Source organism: Gouania willdenowi, chromosome 15 (genome assembly GCF_900634775.1).
Source record: "Gouania willdenowi chromosome 15, fGouWil2.1, whole genome shotgun sequence".
In the NCBI taxonomy this organism is placed as follows: Eukaryota; Metazoa; Chordata; class Actinopteri; order Blenniiformes; family Gobiesocidae; genus Gouania; species Gouania willdenowi.
Window position 1 is genome coordinate 1,027,101 of NC_041058.1, and position 21,391 is coordinate 1,048,491.

The following is a 21,391-nucleotide window of genomic DNA, read 5'->3' on the forward strand; positions in this document are numbered from 1 at the left end:
TTATTTTATTTATTTAATTATTAATTTATTTACTATTAATATTTTTGTTTATGACAGACTGAACTTGTTTTCATGTTTTTCAAATGACAGAATAAAGTAAATTTTCTTCCAGTTTTAAATCAGAGTGAGAGCTCTGACTTTAGTCTTATCTTTGTACAGTGAAGCAGCAGGAGTCCAAACTGGGAGTGACACACACACACACACACACACACACACACACACACACACACACACACACAGGGAGCAGCAATGTAATCTGAGAACCACCACTTTTCCTTTTTTCTGATCCCACGGCAGCAGATATAAAAGAGGCTGAGGACACACTGACACACACACACACTTACAGACACATTCACACTTACAGACACACGCACACAGACACACACACACACACACACACACAGACACACACACACACACGCAGACAGACACACAGACACACACACACACACACACACACACACACACACACACACACACACACACACACACAGACACACACACACACACACACACACACACACACACACACACACACACACACACACACACACACACACACACACACACACACACACACACACACACACAGACTAAAGAACTGAGTCCATCTTACTCTGTGAACAGGACAGTGATGGGTCTGCACAGTGTGGAAGAACTGGTAAGTTTACATATGGATGGACTGACAGATACATTATATGTACCTGGTGCTTTAGGTGGACAGTTGGTTGGTAGGATAGTTGGAAGGTTGGAAGAACTGTTGGTAGAACAGTAGGTAGAACAATAGAACAGTAGAACAGTAAGTAGAACAGTAGGACAGTAGAACAGTTGGTAGAACAATAGAACAGTAGAACAGTTGGTAGAACAGTTGGTAGAACAGTAGAACAGTAGGACAGTAGGACAGTAGGACAGTTGGTAGAACAGTTGGTAGAACAGTTGGAAGAACAGTAGAACAGTAGAACAGTAGAACAATAGAACAGTAGAACAGTAGAACAGTAGGACAGTAGGACAGTTGGTAGAACAATAGGACAATAGAACAGTAGAACAGTAGAACAGTAGGACAGTAGGACAGTTGGTAGAACAGTTGGTAGAACAGTTGGAAGAACAGTAGAACAGTAGAACAGTAGAACAATAGAACAGTAGAACAGTAGAACAGTAGGACAATAGAACAGTAGAACAGTTGGTAGAACAGTTGGTAGAACAATAGAACAGTAGAACAGTAGAACAGTAGAACAGTAGAACAGTACGTATTAATGGATGTTTGGGTGAGAACTTGAAGTCTTTTTGTCTCTTTTCCATCAGTAGATTCAGAGTTTCAGAATAAATCTAACTAGACTTTATTAATCTAAACTAACGTACAACATCTCATAGTGATGGACCAGGAGGGATTAGAACCATTGCCCTGTGTTACTCTGTCAGATACTTTATGGAGGTTTTACAAACTAGTCAGTACTCATCAGTGTATTTTTATAGGTATTACTGTTATATGTATTATGCTTTTAATAGTTTATTGGTTCTCTAAATATTCAGTTAATAAACAAATTCTTACTCACCCATCAGGTGACGGGGAAGAGGTCGGAGGTCAAAGAGGGCGGGGCCTTACCTGTGGGTGTGTATGAGGCAGTTGTCAATCAGGAGAAGAATGTGGGCGGGGCTTCACCTGAGGAGAGTGATGAGAGCGATGAGGTCAGCGTGGCAGCGCTCAATGTAAGCTTATTATTTTATATTTATTTTAGATGTATAACAACATACATATTAGATAAACAGAATGTAACATATGTATTTATATATTAGATGTTTATATTTACATATTTATATATGTTACACATGGACAGAATGTAATATTATATATTTATATATTAGATGTTTATATTTATATATGTTACAGATGGACAGGATGTAATATATATTTATGTATTAGATGTTTATATTTATATATGTTACAGATGGACAGGATGTAATATATATTTATGTATTAGATGTTTATATTTATATATGTTACAGATGGACAGAATGTAATATATATTTATGTATTAGATGTTTATATTTATATATGTTACAGATGGACAGAATGTAATATATATTTATATATTAGATGTTTATATTTATATATGTTACAGATGGACAGAATGTAATATATATTTATATATTAGATGTTTATATTTATATATGTTACAGATGGACAGGATGTAATATATATTTATGTATTAGATGTTTATATTTATATATGTTACAGATGGACAGGATGTAATATATATTTATATATTAGATGTTTATATTTATATATGTTACAGATGGACAGAATGTAATATATATTTATATATTAGATGTTTATATTTATATATGTTACAGATGGACAGGATGTAATATATATTTATATATTAGATGTTTATATTTATATATGTTACAGATGGACAGAATGTAATATATATTTATATATTAGATGTTTATATTTATATATGTTACAGATGGACAGAATGTAATATATATTTATGTATTAGATGTTTATATTTATATATGTTACAGATGGACAGAATGTAATATATATTTATATATTAGATGTTTATATTTATATATGTTACAGATGGACAGGATGTAATATATATTTATGTATTAGATGTTTATATTTATATATGTTACAGATGGACAGAATGTAATATATATTTATATATTAGATGTTTATATTTATATATGTTACAGATGGACAGAATGTAATATATATTTATATATTAGATGTTTATATTTATATATGTTACAGATGGACAGGATGTAATATATATTTATATATTAGATGTTTATATTTATATATGTTACAGATGGACAGAATGTAATATATATTTATATATTGGATGTTTATATTTATATATGTTACAGATGGACAGAATGTAATATATATTTATATATTAGATGTTTATATTTATATATGTTACAGATGGACAGGAGCGGGCGGCTGAAGCTGGAGACTGTGGATGATCTTTTTAACATCCTTCAGCTGAGGAAGAGGAGGAGACAGAGGAAGGCTCCGCCTCAGAAGAAGCAGCAGGAGGAGGAGCTCCAGGAGCTGGTGAGGAGTTTGCATGTTCTCCCACTGCTGTGGGAACAGCTGCTCAGCTGTTCTCTTATACTACACAGCCTGAGGTGGTGGACCAGCAGCAGTTCCTGAACGCTGTCAGCGACAACAAGATGAGTTTAGTGGAAAAGTTCCTGCAGGACGGAGGGAACCCCAACACAGCCGACCACGTGAGCCATCCATCCATCCATCCATCCATCCATCATCCATCCAATACTGTTTTACCAAAGCACTTAACACTTAAACCTATGCACATATGATCCATCTGCTTGTCAGTCCATGCATCCATCCATCTATACATCCATCCATACATCCATCTATTCATTCATTCATTCCTGTGATTGTTTCAGTTTGAGAGAACAGCTCTACACAAAGCTTCATTCAAAGGAAACGTGGAAATTATGAAGAAACTTCTGCAAGCAGGAGCTCAGCTAGAGCGGAGAGACAAGGTAACACACACACACACATTTTACATTAAACTATCTTATAAAAACATATACATATCTTATATTTATTGTGTGTGTGTGTGTGTGTGTGTAGCTGGAGGCCACAGCAGTTCACTGGGCCTGTAGAGGAGGAAACATCTCTGCTCTGCAGCTCCTCATAGAACAAGGAGCAAAGTTCACATCGAGAGACAAGGTTAGCGTGTGTGTGTGTGTGTGTGTGTGTGTGTGTGTGTGTGTGTGTGTAGTCTTTGTCGCCCCCCCATGGACACTTATAGAAATGCACTTCCCCTTGTTCCAACTGAAAGAGCACCAGTCCATCTCAGGCCAACACTAACCACTAATCCCTCCCACAATGATAATGATATGATGTGTAATTATGATTAGTGTAATAATGAAACATTGTGTGTGTTTCAGCTGCAGAGCACTCCTCTACATGTGGCTGTGAGGACTGGACACTGTGAATGTGCAGAACATCTGATTCACTGTGGAGCAGATGTTAACGCTAAGGACAGAGTGAGGAAACAAACACTTTAACACAAATATGTTTTTGTATTAAAATAAAAACATCACTTAATCTAGAACATTCCAGAGAAATGTAAACTAAACAGTGTAAAATATTTATAATATCTGTGGATATCATGAAATAAACAGAACAACTGATGAAGATGATGAATTTAGTCTGAAATAGTTTTTCTACATAACAGTTGATAAGTTGGGTCAGACGATGCTATCTGTAGCAGCGCTTCTAGCCCCGCCCACATCCTCTACCACAGAGTGGTCAACTAATAATAATAATAATAATAATAATAATGATAATAATAATAAACTGTCACTACAATCATTTATCACTGACTTTGTTCATTTGTCACTCATGGATGTATTCATTTTGGTTCTGAACCCTGTCTGAGAGACACTGTCTGCTCCACTAGGACCATTGTCCCTGTTAGCTGCTACATGTTAGCATTGATGTGTTAGCTGCTACATGTTAGCATTGAGGTGCTAGCTGCTACATGTTAGCATTGAGGTGCTAGCTGCTACATGTTAGCATTGAGGTGCTAGCTGCTACATGTTAGCATTGAGGTGCTAGCTGCTACATGATAGCATTGAGGTGCTAGCTGCTACATGTTAGCATTGAGGTGCTAGCTGCTACATGATAGCATTGAGGTGTTAACTGCTACATGTTAGCATTGAGGTGTTAACTGCTACATGTTAGCATTGAGGTGCTAGCTGCTACATGTTAGCATTGAGGTGCTAGCTGCTACATGATAGCATTGAGGTGCTAGCTGCTACATGTTAGCATTGAGGTGCTAGCTGCTACATGATAGCATTGAGGTGCTAGCTGCTACATGATAGCATTGAGGTGCTAGCTGCTACATGTTAGCATTGAGGTGCTAGCTGCTACATGTTAGCATTGAGGTGTTAGCTGCTACATGTTAGCATTGAGGTGCTAGTTGCTACATGTTAGCATTGAGGTGCTAGCAGAGCTCCACAAACTCTTTCTCTAACTATTTTCACAGAACGTGGCTTTAGTTTTCCATCCAGTGTTTTTCTTTAAACTACAATTAACGCCCACGAATAACTTCTCTGGTTCTCCTGTTTCTTGTGTTGTGCTCTGTGCATCAGTATTATGGATATTCCAGGAACTCGTGAAGTGCGAAGAGTTCAGCGCTGTTTGGAGAGGAAAAAAAAATAAGCGATTAACAGCATCATTTTTTTTTTGCATTATTTTTCTGTTATTAATCAATCGTAATTAACACGTTAAAGTCCCAGCCTTGTTTTATCAATATTCCACAAATTGTGTGTGTGTGTGTGTACAGGATGGAGACGCTCCGATGCATGACGCTGTGAGAATAAACAGGTTTAAGATGATCAAACTACTGATGATGTATGGAGCCAGCCTCAGCACCAAGAACTGTGTACGCACACACACACACACACACACACACACACACACACACACACACACACACACACACACTAAACATGTGTGTGTGTTGGTTTGATTCCCTTAGGAGGGGAAAACTCCGCTACAGACGCTGAATTCGTGGCAAAGTGGTGCTAAAAGTCTGCTGTGTAACTTCACTCCCTGCTGAGCCAATCATGAGCCACGTGCAGGTCATGTGACAGACACTCAGGGAGGAGAACCTGCAAACCCTTCCCAGCTGGTTTGAGGACGAGATGATTTCATGTGTTTTCTCTGACACACGCTGAGTGATTTTTTAATTGATCTTATTTATTTTATTGATTTCCAACAGCTGGAAAAAGCTGTGAAAAAACCTCTGTTTGATAGATTCTCATTCTTTTATTTTGAAATATGTATTTATTTATTTCTTTTTTCCTTTACTGAGGATTGATGAGAAAAGACAAAGTACGTTTGTGCATGAAGTTGTTGACATTTATACAAATTAACCTTTTCTTTATTGAGCAATTAAATTATTATTTAACTGAATTATTATTAAAAAGAAGAATCATAGATATGAATCAAAACATCCACAAAAAAGTTGAATTTTTGTTTTATTTAAAAAAATAGATAAAACAGTAAAAGTTTTATCAAATGTATTTATTCTTATTTTATATGAATTAATACATAATTTAGATTACAAGTAAAATAAAAATAATAATAAATTAATTCAGTTATAAAACAGACTGTTATTGTATTGTAATAACAGGTAATTAAAAACCTAAACTCACTGTGATCATTTTCATTAAACATAAACTATGTGTGAATATCATGGAGGAGAATTTATATGAGTTTTAAATCAATTTAATAAAGTCTGAGTGTAACGTGATGGTTGAGAGGAAGTGAACTAAATTAAGATGGATTTTCTTTGTATTTCTGTTCTTTAATGAAACAAATAAAGTTGATTTCAAACTCACTTTGTGCTTTCTCCTGCTTTTATTCTGAAAAACAACAAAAGCAGCAGCAGATTCTCGCCTTTGTCCATTTATTAAAGGTCATTAAAGCTTTATTTAAATGTTAAATCAGTCACCAAGTGTAAAGCTAAATGTTTAGAAATTATACCAAGTGGGTATGTCAGCGCCTGTACAACATTTAGATTTACATTTAACATTTATTTTTCATGTGTACACATTTTTAACAATGATATAAAACATGCAGTTTTACAGAATTTCTGTCTCAAATTAAAGAAAAATATGTCGGCTATGAAACAGTTTTTACATTTGGCGCCTCATAATAAACGGTTTCATTTTCTACACAAACTAGTTGAAAGTTTATAATAAACTGGTTCAGTTCATAACTCAAAAGTTCTCAGTTCTAAAAATAAACAGTCCATAGTTATATATATATATATATAAACTAATATCCAAATATGAATATTAGTATCCATTCAAAAACAATACAATAAAAACATTTCAACTGGAGTTACAAAAATCCAGGACTTTTCAAAGTTGCAAACTTTACATGATAATTAACAAGAAATTCTGAATATTGAAGGTTGGTCCTTAAAAGGGATGTCATAAACAAATTTTGTAAATATATTTTAGCATCATATAAAACATCAGCATCAGTTATTTACACTTTTTTCCACAGCTAAAACCCTAAACCTGCTTCCTGTAGCACAAATACATACTGTATAATCCACATAACCATAAACACCAGTGGCGCTGCCAGCCGGAATCCTGTACGCACTGTGCGTACAAATCTTTTGAAGGTGTGGAGTTATTAATATATATATTTATTTACATTTGGGTGTTATTAATCTGTTTCTCTGTATGCTATTAATGCTATTAGAGCAGGAGTGAGGTATAGGGACGTCCCGCGTGATGTCAAGTCATCTGGAGCAGCCATCTTTACGAAATAGAAAATGCTAAACCGCCTGTGATACTACAGCTCGTTGCTAGATCTTTCTATCATGCTGATGCTCCAGGAACAGACGCGGTGGCTCAACCTCGCTAATCTTTCTGACGATGAAAGAAGCGACATCCTGGTCATGCCCATAGTCCCGGAGAGGATCTTTGGTTCCGCGCTTGCCTCCATGTAGCAACGATGTGAGACTAAACAGGACAACGAGGACCTCCGCCTCTGTCTTCCTTGGAAATCCCTGACCCCATCTCCATCTGGGCGACGGAAGGCATTCTCGCAAACTGCCCCTCAGTGGGAGGCCTCAGCCCCCCTGAGTCAAGAGCAGCGTCATGCTCCATATGGATCGATGACTCCTAATTATTTTATCTTCCTCTTGTATATCTCTTTTTCTGAAGTCAATAAGTGCAATGACATGACGTGATGCTGAGTCGCTGATGAACATATTCTGTCAAAATGGCTGACACACGGCGAGGGGTCACATGACTGGAGATCCCTATAGATGTTTAGATACGCAGTTACAAGATATAATTGAGTTTATTTATTTCCTGTATAATTGTCTTGAATTGAATTCCCATCGTTCCAGGAAAACGGGACAGAACATTTAAAGGCCCTTTTGCCCAGTTCAGGTCTGATTCTCGGGACCTGCATCTGTGTGGTGTCCATACGAACTGATGTGTCTACACATGTGTAAACACAAATATGTAGGGAGAAGTCCAAGAATAGATCTATTAATAAAAGTGAGAAAGTCTACCAACATACAAAGATGGACAACGTGCTGTTACTGACAGCGATGGTGTTTAAATCTCACATCAATCATTCTATAGACGTGTCTTAAAGCAGGTTTAATGATGCTAGAAAAGGTGAAACTAAAAAGATAGACATTGTACAATTACCATATGCATACAGTAATACATAAAATACACAACACGGTAAATAATATGACATGTAACACAAGTCCAATAATTATCACACGTAAAGTTCAATTAGCAATACAACTGGTGCTGCTACTACACATTTTTACTGTATTCTACAAATAAAAAGAAACAAACTTATAACAGGTATGAAAGTACATAGCGTTGATGCAAACTCAAAATATTTGTGGTCCCAAAAGACAGTTCGAACTGTTCGCCATCTTAACTGTTTGCAATTGTTACCATAGATATCATAATATGTAGACGCCGCAACGACTGATGCCGCCCATTGGAGCGACGCGTCAACAGGGCGGCCATGTTGGACTGGTGGCAATCGCTCCTACAGCTCATTACATCAATAGAGAAATGATGTAAATACACTATTACAGTTGTCATAAATCACTCAATTCTCAAGCAATTTTCACAGGGTTTGTTTGTAATAAATGTCAGACATTATTATTATTGTATAATTGTACGACTACTGCATTATTGTTATTGCTATTCTTATAAATGTCATTATATTGTCATAATATTGTGTTATTATATATTATTAATATTTTACATTATAGTTATTGGTATTCTCATTGCAATATTATTATTATTACTATATTATTATTTTACCCATCACTATTATTATAATTTCTTATTACTATATCATCATCATTTAACTATTTTAGCCAAAGAACTGAAATATTCAAGGATGTGGAGATTAAGTGTAAAACCAGTATTTTAAATATATCTAAGCACCTTGTATCATAGCTACATGTTTAGGACGCGGTTTAAAATTCAACAAATAATTCTACTTTGAAATTGAGAAATACCTCTTTCTGTCGTTATGTCTATGCACCCTCCACCACCATGCGGTGTCTACGTGTATAATGTCTGTGTTTGTTACTGCACAGTTCAATAAAGTTTTATTCAAAACAACACGTGCGCTAACGTTCTTTATCCACCAGATAGCGCTATAAACTAGCGTTACTAACTAAAATGAAAGATAAAAGAACAGGCAACGTGTGACCGTATAAGGAACAGTGATGTACACAATAAAAGCCAAAGTACAGTGATATACAGTACCCCAGGGGTTCTCAAACGTTATTGGCTCTGGTCCCCCTTTCTCTTATTTTGAAATCCAAGTCCCACCTTATGTCTAACATCTATAGATCATAATATGTGTTTAAATACGTGTTTAATGTATTACCAATAAACTAAATATGTTAACTTTATTATGAAAAAACACATTAAAAGGACTTTTTAGAATGATTTTATACTTTGGGGCATAAATTGTGGAGAGCTGCCATTTTGGACAGGATATGACACATGTTGGTTGGTTCCTGTTAGCTGTTGCTAGGCAACAGTGTTCCTTTGGTCTACAGTTTCTGAACAATGGTGGAGTGTAAGGCTAATGGTTAATATAACAACAGAAAAATCCCACAGAAACATTTCTTTAGCATCTCTGAGCAAAATAACAACACTAAGTCAGTTATCCAGATGTTGGCTCCATAATATCAACACAGGATACACGCCTAAAACGTCTCCGTTCAGACAAAATTGAGTGATATTCGAGGACCGCTTCATGCTGAGCAGCTATGAGAGGGACCTGTAGGCTAAGCTAATGGGCCAAGCTAATGAGCTAAGTTAATAGGCTTGAAGCCATCCTCCCGTCCATGAAAACATATCCTTTCACGCAGCTTTCATCACAGTTTCTAACCATATTTGTGCAATTTCAACACTTAACTACTCAGCCATGGCTCGTTTCTGCTAGTAACAACAGCCGTTATCCGTTAATCCGTTGTCATCTTACGTTTGTCTTTGGTGTAAATAACCCTATTATCTGTTTTAGATGAACGTTTTATTTTGAAGGCAATTTCTGTGGATCTTTTACCATTTCCTGTGAGTTCCTTCGGAATCGCCGATGCTGTTATTTTGAAGGACAATAATACGAAGTTAAATGAGAGAAGTTGTAATATAAGGTACTGGGAAAACGGCATAAATAAGAGCCTGAAACGATCATATTTCCACAATATTTTGGCTTGTGCCTTGTTTGAGGCACAAGGTTTGTATTAACATGATTCTACATTAATACTGTTGTGAAACTACCTTTTTTAGTGTTATTTAGGGAGCTGCTAACTTTAGCATGTTAGCTTTAGCTATGAAGCTTCTGCATCTCACAAAAAACAGTACCCTTGGTTAGATTATCAGCGTGTTTTATTTCTGCAAGAAACATAAGCAGAAGTGGACAAAAATAAGGTTTAAATGCATTTCATTTATGTCATGATTAAGATGAAAAATGAGACAAATTCATTGTGGTGTGTTTATTATGTTGAATTGTAATTTCAATTTGTCATTATTAAAAGAAAAAATAGTAAAACGCATAATAACATTAATAAGTTAAAATTCATGGTACATTGTATGGTTTAAAATAAACAATTTCAAGGTTGTGATTTTACACATTTTGAACATTAAAGCAGCTAAGGTTAAATATTTATTTACATACATGTATATTGATATTTCCTTTTGTTATTTTCATCCTAGCTCATACGGTGTTGATACAGTGTTATTACTCCGCACTAAATGTTAAAGGAACTTCTTGACCATTCTACAACATGGGGATTGCTTACATTTGGGTTTTTTTTTATTGTTGTGTATGTTTCAGTCAGTGAGTTCTACAGCGTCTTTTCAGGTGATGGATAATAAAACAAAGATGTTTGTCCTAATTTGGGAATCCTTAAATGTGGTGTTCCTAACAAGACTCACAGGAATGTTGTGTCCATTGCTGGCTATGTCACGTTGCTCGGTCTCTCGTCGTCTTTGTATGAATTGGCTCCACCCTCGGCTATCCTTGCATGTTTGCTGTGTTTGACCTTCATGTTGAACACGTCCCATCTCTCAGGCAGCAGCTTTCTGTTGAACAGCACAGACGCCAAGAAGGAGAAGAACAAGATGGCAGTAAAGCTAACTGCCATGGACACAGTCTTCACTGGAGCACACTGGACGTAAACTCCATCTGCAAATGTGCATCCTGGAAATCGTAAGATGAATGGAAGTCCGACTGACGGAGCGCCACAGAGCAGCCTGAACATGAGTCCCAGCACGAAGCCGGAGATTGCTCCGTAACCGTTGGAGATGTTGATGAAAAGGATGCAGACCAGCTGAGGGAAGACAATCAGATAGGAGACCTCAACTGCTATTAACCAGAAGGCCATGATGCTGGTTTTTAAGCTGGTGAGGGCAGAGCTAACCACACCCACCACGACCACCACCGCACGGATTACCCACTGGAGCTCCTTGTCAGACGCCTGAAGGAGGAAAATGTTTGGAATGAGCATTTAAATTTCTTTATCTGTGATGGTAAAAACTAGCTAACCATTTGGAAATTCAGCCAATAAACCAACAACCTGCCCAATTACCCAACAAAATAACAGGTCAAGCATCAACCAACTAACAAACTAGAGTAGGTCTGCTGAACATTAAAAAAAAAAAATTAATAGATGATCAGTCAACCAATCACCCAACCGACCAGCCAACCGACCAACCAGCCGACAGGTCAGCCAACCAACAGACCACCCACCCAACCAACCAACCAACCAGCCAGCCAACAAACCAACCAACCAACCAACAGGTCAACCTGCCAGCCACCCAACCATTAGTTTGGCTAATCAATTAACCAACCAACAACCAACCTTTAGTTCAGCTAATCAACCAACTAATAAACCAACCTTTAGTTTAGCTAACCAACCAACCAACCAACCAACCAACCAACCAACCAACCAACCAACCAACCAACCAACCAACCAACCAACACACCAACCAATTTACTTTCCAAAGTTATAAACAGCAGTTTGACCTTAGTTCTACATTAGAAGTGAGTAGTAGTTGTGTATCTATGTTACTGTATGTCTTGTTGTCACCTGAGGCCTCAGGAAGCTCTTATAGATATTGATGGTAAAGACTGAAGCAGCAGCAAGCAGACTGGAGTCGGCTGATGACATCACGGCGGCGGCCACACACCCGATCCCGATGATGGAAACAAAGGGGGGGGTGAGGTGCTGCAGGGCGATGGGCAGCACCATTGCTGCTTCTCCTCGTTCATACGGAGACGGAGAACCGTAGGAGGTCATGTTCCAGTCTGATGCACAGAAACTTTAGAAAAAAGAACAAAACAACACAACTCCCAGAGCTTCCTGACAAAGTTTTTACCTGTGGACGATATAGCAGCTCCAAGAAGTATGATAGGAATTCCAAAGATGAAGAATGTGACGGCAGCGACAAAGCACGTGAGTCTTGCTGTGGCTGAAGAAGATGCTGATAACGTCCTCTGATGGAAGCACTGAAATCCCATCTGTCCCAGTGCCTGAAAACAAAAAGGCTTTTAAGACTTTGAAATGGTCGATTTGATCAGTAAAACAGAGCGTCTTTACACATCCATCAACAGTTTGAACCTAGGATCAAGCTAAATATCTGACTTTAGAAACATTTTCAAAATGAACAAGACATTCATATGACTAATAGGTAGGTCAGCCGACCAACCAATCAACCAACCAACCAAAAAAACCCAACCAACTAATGGTCAGCCAACCAACCAAAGCACCAACCAACTAACCAATAAGAGGTCAGCCTATTAACCAACTAACATAAAACACACAAAACAACCAACTAACTAAAGAGTCAGTAGGCCGACCAAAAACATTACTAACTTGCCAGTCAAACAGTCAACACACCAACCATCCAATCAACCAACTAACGTACAAATCAACAAAAAAGTAGGTCAATAAACCAAGCAACATCAATGCATTGATCTGACCAACCAAGTAAATGAGCACTGAATAGATGCTTTTTATTTAAAATCTTTATTTTAATTCTCTTTTATGTTTTTATTTGAACTCTATTTTACAGAAATGCTTCAAATTCATGTTTTGGGACAATAGCACACCTTTACACACTACTTTTCCACCGGACAAGGTCTGATTGAATGTCTAGAAAGTGTAACAAACTCCAAACCATAATCTTGTTCAAAATCTTTCCCTACCTGTTACGGTTTGAGTAGTGATCATGCTATCCTGTGAATGCAGAGCTTCATCAGAAGTGTTTTTATTTAATGTGATCAAGGTTCAGATTTTTATGACTGCTTTCAAATGTGAAAAAAACCCTCTGGTACAAAGACAGGGTTTAGTTGATGGCGTATTAGCTGAACTGGTGATCACTTTACCTGGTGATACATTACAGCAGAAGCATCTCCAATCACATGGCTAATGTTTTGGACCATATCACACATTTCTGTTGGATTTTTCCTGTTAAACGGGAAGCCAAGGGTTAGCAGTGTGGCTAACGTTTCCTTTGCAAAGCATGTAACTATAAAATTATTAATAGTAGTTGACTTGATCAAGCCTATTTGACATGGTTGGTACAATTTCAGGATGTTGAATAGCCAGTAAAGTATCTAAACAGGGAAAGATGATGAAACGGAAACCAAACGGAAAAAGGTAAATTCACGTGAAAATGGGTAAATCCTAAAACGGAATTTGGTGTAGCATTAATTCAGTGAACTCCCATTTTAAGTGAGAACTTTGTAATTTCCTGTGTTTGCATCGGACTACCAGATTGAAGAAGTCGTCAATCATTATCCAGATCCTTCTGGGCTCCGGTGCTCCAATCCAAGGAGTGTGGATGGTGTTGTTCATCAGAGTCTGCCGGATGTCCAGGGAGTAGGGGTTCATCATGACGAAGGGAACGCTGATGACCTGCAGGAGGAAACAAACACCACGATGACGTCTTTGTACTTAGAGAATCCCGCGTTCCATGGAGACATACCAGACTGATGAAGATCAGGATCAACTGGATGACATCAGTGTAGGCCACAGAGTAGAGGCCTCCTAACAAGGTGTAGATGACCACCACAGCAGCAGAGATCCACGTGCACACGTTGAGGGACAGATCCAGTACCACGCTCATAGTTCCTCCTGGTAAAAACAGTTCTTCTGGGTTAATTCGCTGTGTTCATAATCAAATACATGTTTGAACAACCCAGAGAGTCATTACCCAGACTGATCAACGTGGTTGTCACCCACATCACATCGAGGAACAGAGAAACCAAACTCAGGCCAGCTGTGCCTACTTTGCCGTACTTCTCATTGAACGGGTCCAGCATGGTGACATAGTTCTTGTCTCTCATTGGCTGTGCAAAGACCAAACCACCTTAATGTGACATAATAAGGGAATGGTCACAATCATGCGCTGTGCCATTGCGTAGGACAGGGGCCTTCTTTAAATCTCTTACCCACAATGAAGGATGTGCTGTAGGCTGTCAGTAGGAGGAGAGTCCAGGTCAGGCCCATGGAGGGCGTGTACATGGCCTCAGTCAGTCCCAGAATATATCCTCCTCCAATCCAAGTCGCTGTGGGATGGAAAAGCACAGAGAGAATGTGAGACAGAATTCATCCACTGAACTAATAAATGAACCAACCAAACAATATATCAGCTAGCCAACCAACCGACCAGCCATTAGTTTAACTAACTAACCATCCATTAGTTCAGCAAACCAACCAACCAACAATTAATTCAGCTAACCAACAAACTAACCATTAATTCAGCTAACCAACCAACCATTAGTTCAACCAACCAACCAACCAACCAACCAATCATTAGTTCAGCTAATCACCCAATAAACCAATCAACCAACCAACCAACAATTAATTCAGCTATCCAACCAACCATCCTTTAGTTTAGCTAACCAACCAACCAGACATTAGTTCAGCTAACCAACCAACCAGTGACTGCTCCTCATACAGGCCTATTAGTCTTATGGGAGTAGACACTACAATATTGTGTAAAGTTTTTGCTAAAAGGCTAAATTCATATATTTTATCTTTAGTACATAGTGATCAGAATGGGTTTGTAAAAAATAGTCAGGGATTTCATAACATCAGAAGGGTCCTTAATATAATCCACTCTAGAAATAACACCAGGGATACAGCGCTGTTGTCTAGCTGCTAGACAAGCGTTTGATAGAATCGAGTGGCCTTATTGGTTCAATTTGCTACCAAGATATAGACTTGGGGGGAAAATTTCTGAAATGGATGAAATTATTGTATACCAACGCTACAGCACGTGTAATGAAAAATAACAATTTATCAAGCCTGATAAAATTAGAGAGGTCAACCCGTCAGAGCTGTCCTCTCTCCCCACTATTGTTCATTCTGGCCATTGAGCCTTCAACCATGTCCATTAGAGCTGAAGCCAATTTGTCAGGTATAAAAATTGGAGATCACGATCATAGAATATCGTTGTATGCAGACGATGTGATCCTCTTTTTGTGAAATGTATCAAACAGTCTCCAGACATTATTGCATTTAATTAATACATTTGGTCAGTGTTTAAAGACATCAATAGTGCATTTTGTAGGTTTATCTGGAACAACAGAAAACCTAGACTAAGACTCAGATTATTGGATCTGCCATATGATGGGGTGGATTACAGATGCCCAGTTTACAGTGGTATTACTAGGCTGCTCAGCTGCACAGTGCTATGTTTTATTTTGTCGCACACTTCTCTTTGATCGGTTTATATTGAACAAGCATCAATATCTAAGCAGTCATAAAACTTGAATGAAAAAAACAACAAATCCTTTCCTTAAAAACTCTATTGATATATGGTTTAAAGCTCACAGACATATTGGTGATACACCCTCATCTCTCAATTTTCACCTATTTGGGATAATGCGCAGTTTACTCCTGGCAGGGCAGATGGAGGTTTTCAGGTTTGGGCTGACAGGGAGGTGCAAAAAATTGGAGACTTATATGTTCACGGCACTTTACTTACATTTAACGTCCTTTGTTTGAAATATTCAATTCCGAAAAAAAACACTTTTTAAAATACTTACAATTGAAGCATTTCAATCAATCTTCAATCTATCAATCTTTTATTTGTATAGCGCCAAATCATAACCAATGGTATCTCAAGACACTTTACAGTAGAGCAGTCTTAAGGACGGACTCTTCATTTTATGGATACACACATATGCATATATACGTATATGCACATACATATGTATCCCACACCCAACATGAATTCATCATGGCGGCAAGGAAAACCTTCTGTTAAGCAGCAGGAACCTTGTGTGGATCCCATTCCTATGATGAACAGCCATCCACCTTATGCTGTGTTGGGTGTGTGCAGAGGAAAGGGTGGAGACAGAGTTGTTGAGACTCTGTAACTCCACACTGAGGATCCCACGGACCTGCAAGACAAAAGCCAGAAGGAGTACAGGAGCAAACACACAAGGGAAGAAGCAGACATAGAGGGAGTGTTAGAGAGAGGAATGGGACCCTCTCCGGTCCCTCTCTAACCTAAATGACCTCTCTCCTAACGCCCTCTCCAACCTCTCTCCAACCGAGCATGCCAGACCCCCCCCCCCCGGCAGTCTATGCCTATTGCATCTTAACTATGAGCTATGAGCTGGTTCCTAACTAAAAGCTTTACCAAAGAGGAATGTTTTGAGCCTAACCTTAAAGGTAGAGAGGGTGTTTGCCCCCCGAACCGTGGTTGGTAGTTGGTTCCAGAGAAGTGGGGCCTGATAACTGAAAGCTCTTCCTCCTATACTACTTTTAGAGACAAATGGAACAACGAGTAGTCCAGCATTTTGAGAGCGTAGTGTTCTGGGGGGATTGTATGGCACTACAAGCTCCTTGAGATAGACTGGTGCCTGTCCATTTAGGGCTTTATAAGTGAGAAGAAGAATCTTGAATTCTATTCTATATTTTATGGGAAGCCAATGCAGAGAGGCTAATACAGGAGTAATGTGATCTCTTCTCCTAGTTTTAGTCAGTACACGTGCTGCAGCATTTTGAACCAGCTGAAGTGTCTTAAGCGACTTGCTCGGGCAGCCTGCTAAAAGAGAATTACAATAATCCAGTCTAGAGGTAACAAAAGCATGGACTAGCTTTTCGGCGTCGCCCTGAGACAGGATAGATCTGATTTTAGCAATGTTACGGAGATGAAAGAAGGCAGTTCTTGAAGTTTGTTTTATGTGAGAGTTGAAGGATAAATCCTGATCAAATAGAATCCCAAGGTTTCTAACAGTTGTGCTTTGTGCCAGAGTAATGCCATCTAGGGCAGTTAGGCTAGCATAGGTTTCTCTAAGGTGTCGCGGGCCCAGTACAATGACCTCAGTCTTGTCTAAGTTAAGAAGAAGAAAATTTTGGTCCATCCAGGCCCTAATGTCCTTTAGACAGGCCTCAAGTTTAGATGGCTGATTTGTCTCACCTGGCTTCATTGATACATACAGTTGGGTATCATCAGCATAGCAGTGAAAGTTAACAGAGTATTTTCTCATAACATTACCAAGGGGGATCATATAGATACAGAAGAGGATTGGACCTAGCACAGAGCCCTGAGGAACCCCGTAGCTTACTTTAGTGTACACAGAAGACTTATTATTCACGTGTACAAACTGGTACCTATCAGATAGGTAGGACTTAAACCAGTTTAGGGCAGTCCCTGTGATTCCAAGTAATTCCTCTAATCTCTCTAGTAGAATATAATGATCTATTGTGTCAAAAGCTGCACTAAGATCTAATAAAACCAGCACTGAGAGTCGTCCTTCATCTGAAGCCCAGAGTAGATCATTAGTTACTTTAACTAAAGCAGTCTCTGTGCTGTGTTGAGCTCTAAAACTTGTTTAAAACTGTTGTAAAGTCAATTGTCACTGATTAGCGTCAGATAATTAACTGATCATTCCAATCAGGCACCGTACCAAAATCCCTGAAAGTAGCTGCTGTTAAACCTGTGTTAAAAGAGAGAACACTGGATGTCTCTATACTGGCTAACTATAGACCAATCAGAACCTTCCATTCATGGCCAAGATCATTGAGAAGGTGGTCTTCAACCAACTGAGTCAATTCTTAACATTCAACAAAATATTTGATAAATTTCAGTCAGGTTTTGGTTCTCATCACAGCACAGAAACTGATCTTATCAAAGTGATCAATGACATAAGGTTGAACACTGATTCAGGAAAAGTATCTGTTCTCATTCTATTGGATCTAAGTCTGCATTTGACACTGTAGATCATATAATTTTGTTGCACAGATTGTAAACATGGGTTGGACTAAATGTTAAAGCAATGGTTTAAGTTCTACTTGGAGGATCAAAGTTATTTTGTAAACATTGGAAACTTTGAATCTGACAGATTACCAATGTCCTGTGGGGTTCCTCAGGGATCTGTTCTTGGACCTCTTCTGTTTAGCCTTTATATGCTTCCTTTAGGACACATTTTACACAACTGCAAGGTTGATTATCAGAGCTACGCAGATGACACACAACTATATCTATCACTGAACCCAGATGACTATGGTCCCATTGAGGTGTTGTGTGACTGTTTAGAAAAAGTAAACTGATGGATGAGTGAAAACTTCCTTCAACTAAACCATGACAAGATGGAGGTGATTGTCTTTGGTAACAATGAAAAGAGGACTGCTGTCAGCAAGTATCTGAGTCTGGATCTTTAGAAGATAAAGACCAAGTCAAAAACCTTGGTGTTCTGATTGACTCAGATCTGACATTCAGCATCAGATCAAATCTATCACAAAAACATCTTCTACCACCTAAAGAACATTTCCAGAGTGAGCTCAGAGCTCACAGTAACCATGGTGATGCTGCTTTTAGTTGTTATGCTGCAAAGAAGTGGAACAAACTGCAGCAGAGCTGAAGTCAGCATCACATGTGAACATTTTTAAATCAAAGTTAAAGGAACTTTTTTTCTCTACTGCGTATGATTGAGAGAGAGATTTATGGTCATGATGATGATGTCATGATGATTTTACTGATGATTTTAATTAATTTTTACTGATTTTAATTGATTTTTACTGATGATTTTAATTGATTTTACTGATGATTTTAAATGTTCTTATTGATTTTAAACAATTGAATGTTTTATCATATAAAGCACATTGAGTTGCCTTGTGTATGAAATGCGCTATACAAATAAATTGGCCTAGCCTTGCCTTGACTTTTTGCATGTGTGTGTATGCAGCGAGATCTGCTTGCATCTCATTGTGCAACTAGTGTGGTATGTGTTGATGTGTTTTGTATGTCCTTATTGAAAATCAATAAAAAACATCATAAAAAAAAACCAACTAACCAACAATTAATTCAGCTAATCAACCAATAAACTAACAAACCAACCATTCAGCTAACCAACCAACCAACCAACCAACATATCAACCAACCAACCAACCAACAGTTCAGCTAATCAAACAATCAACCAATCAACCCAGTGGTTGTGGGGACTCCTCACACACCAATGTTGTGTTTTCCTGCTCTCTCTGGTTTGACAGCACCAGGCTGTAAAAGTTCACCTGTCATGGTGAAGATTCCCACCACCCAGTTGATCCTCCTGCCTCCCAGCAGAGCCATCTCAATCCCAGTGGCAGCATTTTTCTTCTGCTTCCTTTTAGACTTGAAGGACGCCCAGATTCCAGTCCCAAGGACCAGCAGGTAGAAGACGATGATGGCTACGAGCCCCGGTACGTTGACAGCCATGGTGACTGGAGGTCTGTGTGTAATTACACACATTTTGTTATATTGGTTTAATGAGTTTTTTTTAAATTGTGATCTAATGATGAGACATGACACAGTTGGTGAAGGACATGGTTCAGGTCACAGGATTTCTGCATGAATCTACTGTTAAAAACCGAACATTTTAGTGTAATTGACAAATAACTTATCAATGACATGAAAAATAAATCAGCTAAATATCTTCTGTTACTGTGAGTGTGATTGAGATGTCATTTATCACAAACCTATCTGTGCATGCTCTCTTCCTCTTTCCTGTAACAACATGTTATAGTACAGTTATTGTATATTTTAGTACTTATTTAAAAAAAAAAAAAAAAATCACAAAAATGTTATAAAAGCAAATTTATTAAAACTAAGTGTTGTAGTATAATCAAGAAGAGTTAATCTATGTGTGCTGTGAGTTTGATGACATTACCACTTTCCTATATGAAGTTATTGGTTTTTATTTTTTGTATCTTTTTCCGGTGTTGCAATTTGCAGACGGTCCCTGCACATTCCAGCCACAGTCGGTTCCGCGTAGAGGCCAATACAAATTCCCAAGCGTGGAGGACGGCTCGTTTTGTGGAAAATCCGGTTGTAGCTTGTAGTCCACCTTGCTGTGATTGCAACGAGATATCGGTTTTGTAAAAGCAATGTTTCGTTGATGAGTCATTGGTCCGGGAAAGCTGAATCTGTGAATATCTTTCTAACTTTACCAAAGTCAACTCCACAGACTCACAGAAGAGGAGAGATCCAGGAGAGATCAGAGGATCTGAGCCACAACAGATCTGAACCTGAATCCCTTCCTTTGGTCTCCGCCCTGTAATCAGCAACAAACCAGGTGTGCAGGGAGGAGGAGCGCAGAGCCATTCCACCCTGTCAGAGTTTTGTGTTTCATGTTTTTTTTTTTTTGTTCATTTCTGTTCGTTGAATTATTGTGTTTGTTGTTTTGTTTCAGGAGTCATTTTGTGCGTTTTTTTGATGATGCTTTGCAGTAGTTTTGTGTACTTTTGCTTTTCCTTTGTATATTTTGGTGTTTTTGGAGTGATTTTGTGTACTTGTGTTGTCATGTTGTGTTTTTAGCTGACGTTCTATGTCTTTTGCATAAATTGTATTTACTTTTGGTTTTGCAGTGAGTTAGTGTACTTTTGTCATTGTTTAGTATTTTTGTTGTGGTTGTGTGTATTTTTTGTTGATTATGACTAATTCTAAAATCTGATTTACAAACTTAGAAAGATAAACAGAAATGACAGATGTCATCAGGGCCTCAGTTGAACATTTTTGTAATTAAAAAAAAAACTTAAAATGTTTATTTTTAACTGAAACATCAGGACAAATCTCACAGGACCTGAAGTGGTCCTCCCACATAGATACAACCAGGAAAAAGGCACAGCAGAGGAAGTACTTCCTGCGACAGCTGAGGAAGTTCAACCTGCCCCAGGAGCTGCTGATCATGTTCTACACCTCCATCATTCAGTCTGTTCTGTGCACCTCCATCACTGTCTGGTTTGGATCTACAACCAAACTAGACAGACACAGACTACAAAGTATAATCAGGACTGTAGAAAAGATCATTGGTGTTGATCTGCCC

The 21,391-nt window shown here is 38.2% G+C and overlaps 2 protein-coding genes across 7 annotated transcripts; one reads left to right on the plus strand and one right to left on the minus strand.

The window, feature by feature from the left end:
* The first annotated feature begins 474 nt into the window (after positions 1-474).
* Positions 475-6,319, plus strand: ankrd1a (ankyrin repeat domain 1a (cardiac muscle)). Its single transcript, XM_028468553.1, has 9 exons — positions 475-661; positions 1,561-1,707; positions 2,933-3,064; positions 3,133-3,240; positions 3,421-3,519; positions 3,611-3,709; positions 3,931-4,029; positions 5,334-5,432; positions 5,529-6,319. The coding sequence occupies exons 1-9, from the start codon at positions 635-637 to the stop codon at positions 5,607-5,609; spliced, it is 891 nt and encodes a 296-aa protein (XP_028324354.1). The 5' UTR covers positions 475-634; the 3' UTR covers positions 5,610-6,319.
* A 4,228-nt stretch (positions 6,320-10,547) lies between these two features.
* On the minus strand, positions 10,548-20,593 carry LOC114476686 (high-affinity choline transporter 1-like). Of its 6 annotated transcripts, XM_028468528.1 has the most exons (10): positions 20,237-20,593; positions 20,046-20,073; positions 19,602-19,798; positions 14,525-14,641; positions 14,287-14,442; positions 14,059-14,207; positions 13,845-13,988; positions 12,448-12,601; positions 12,159-12,376; positions 10,548-11,546 (listed from the first exon to the last, which is right to left on the minus strand). In XM_028468528.1, the coding sequence occupies exons 3-10, from the start codon at positions 19,783-19,785 to the stop codon at positions 11,028-11,030; spliced, it is 1,641 nt and encodes a 546-aa protein (XP_028324329.1). In that variant the 5' UTR covers positions 19,786-19,798; positions 20,046-20,073; positions 20,237-20,593; the 3' UTR covers positions 10,548-11,027. The 6 variants fall into 6 exon arrangements, with proteins under 6 accessions (XP_028324329.1, XP_028324330.1, XP_028324328.1 ...); XM_028468529.1 differs by lacking the exon at positions 20,046-20,073 and having other exon boundaries at positions 20,244-20,593; XM_028468527.1 differs by lacking the exon at positions 20,046-20,073.
* Between the last annotated feature and the right edge of the window lie 798 nt (positions 20,594-21,391).

Bases quoted from the DNA above. Each gene is read 5' to 3' on its own strand.
- ankrd1a (XM_028468553.1), top strand. From the start codon at position 635: ATGGGTCTGCACAGTGTGGAAGAACTG. The intron at 1,708-2,932 runs GTAAGCTTATTA...TATATGTTACAG, and splicing joins TCAGCGTGGCAGCGCTCAAT to ATGGACAGGAGCGGGCGGCT. The intron at 3,520-3,610 runs GTAACACACACA...GTGTGTGTGTAG, and splicing joins AGCTAGAGCGGAGAGACAAG to CTGGAGGCCACAGCAGTTCA.
- LOC114476686 (XM_028468526.1), bottom strand. From the start codon at position 19,818: ATGTGTGTAATTACACACAGACCTCCAGTCACCATGGCTGTCAACGTA. The intron at 12,602-13,844 runs GTAGTCCGATGC...TTTTGTTTTCAG, and splicing joins TTGACGACTTCTTCAATCTG to GCACTGGGACAGATGGGATT. The intron at 12,377-12,447 runs GTAAAAACTTTG...TCTGTGCATCAG, and splicing joins AGCTGCTATATCGTCCACAG to ACTGGAACATGACCTCCTAC.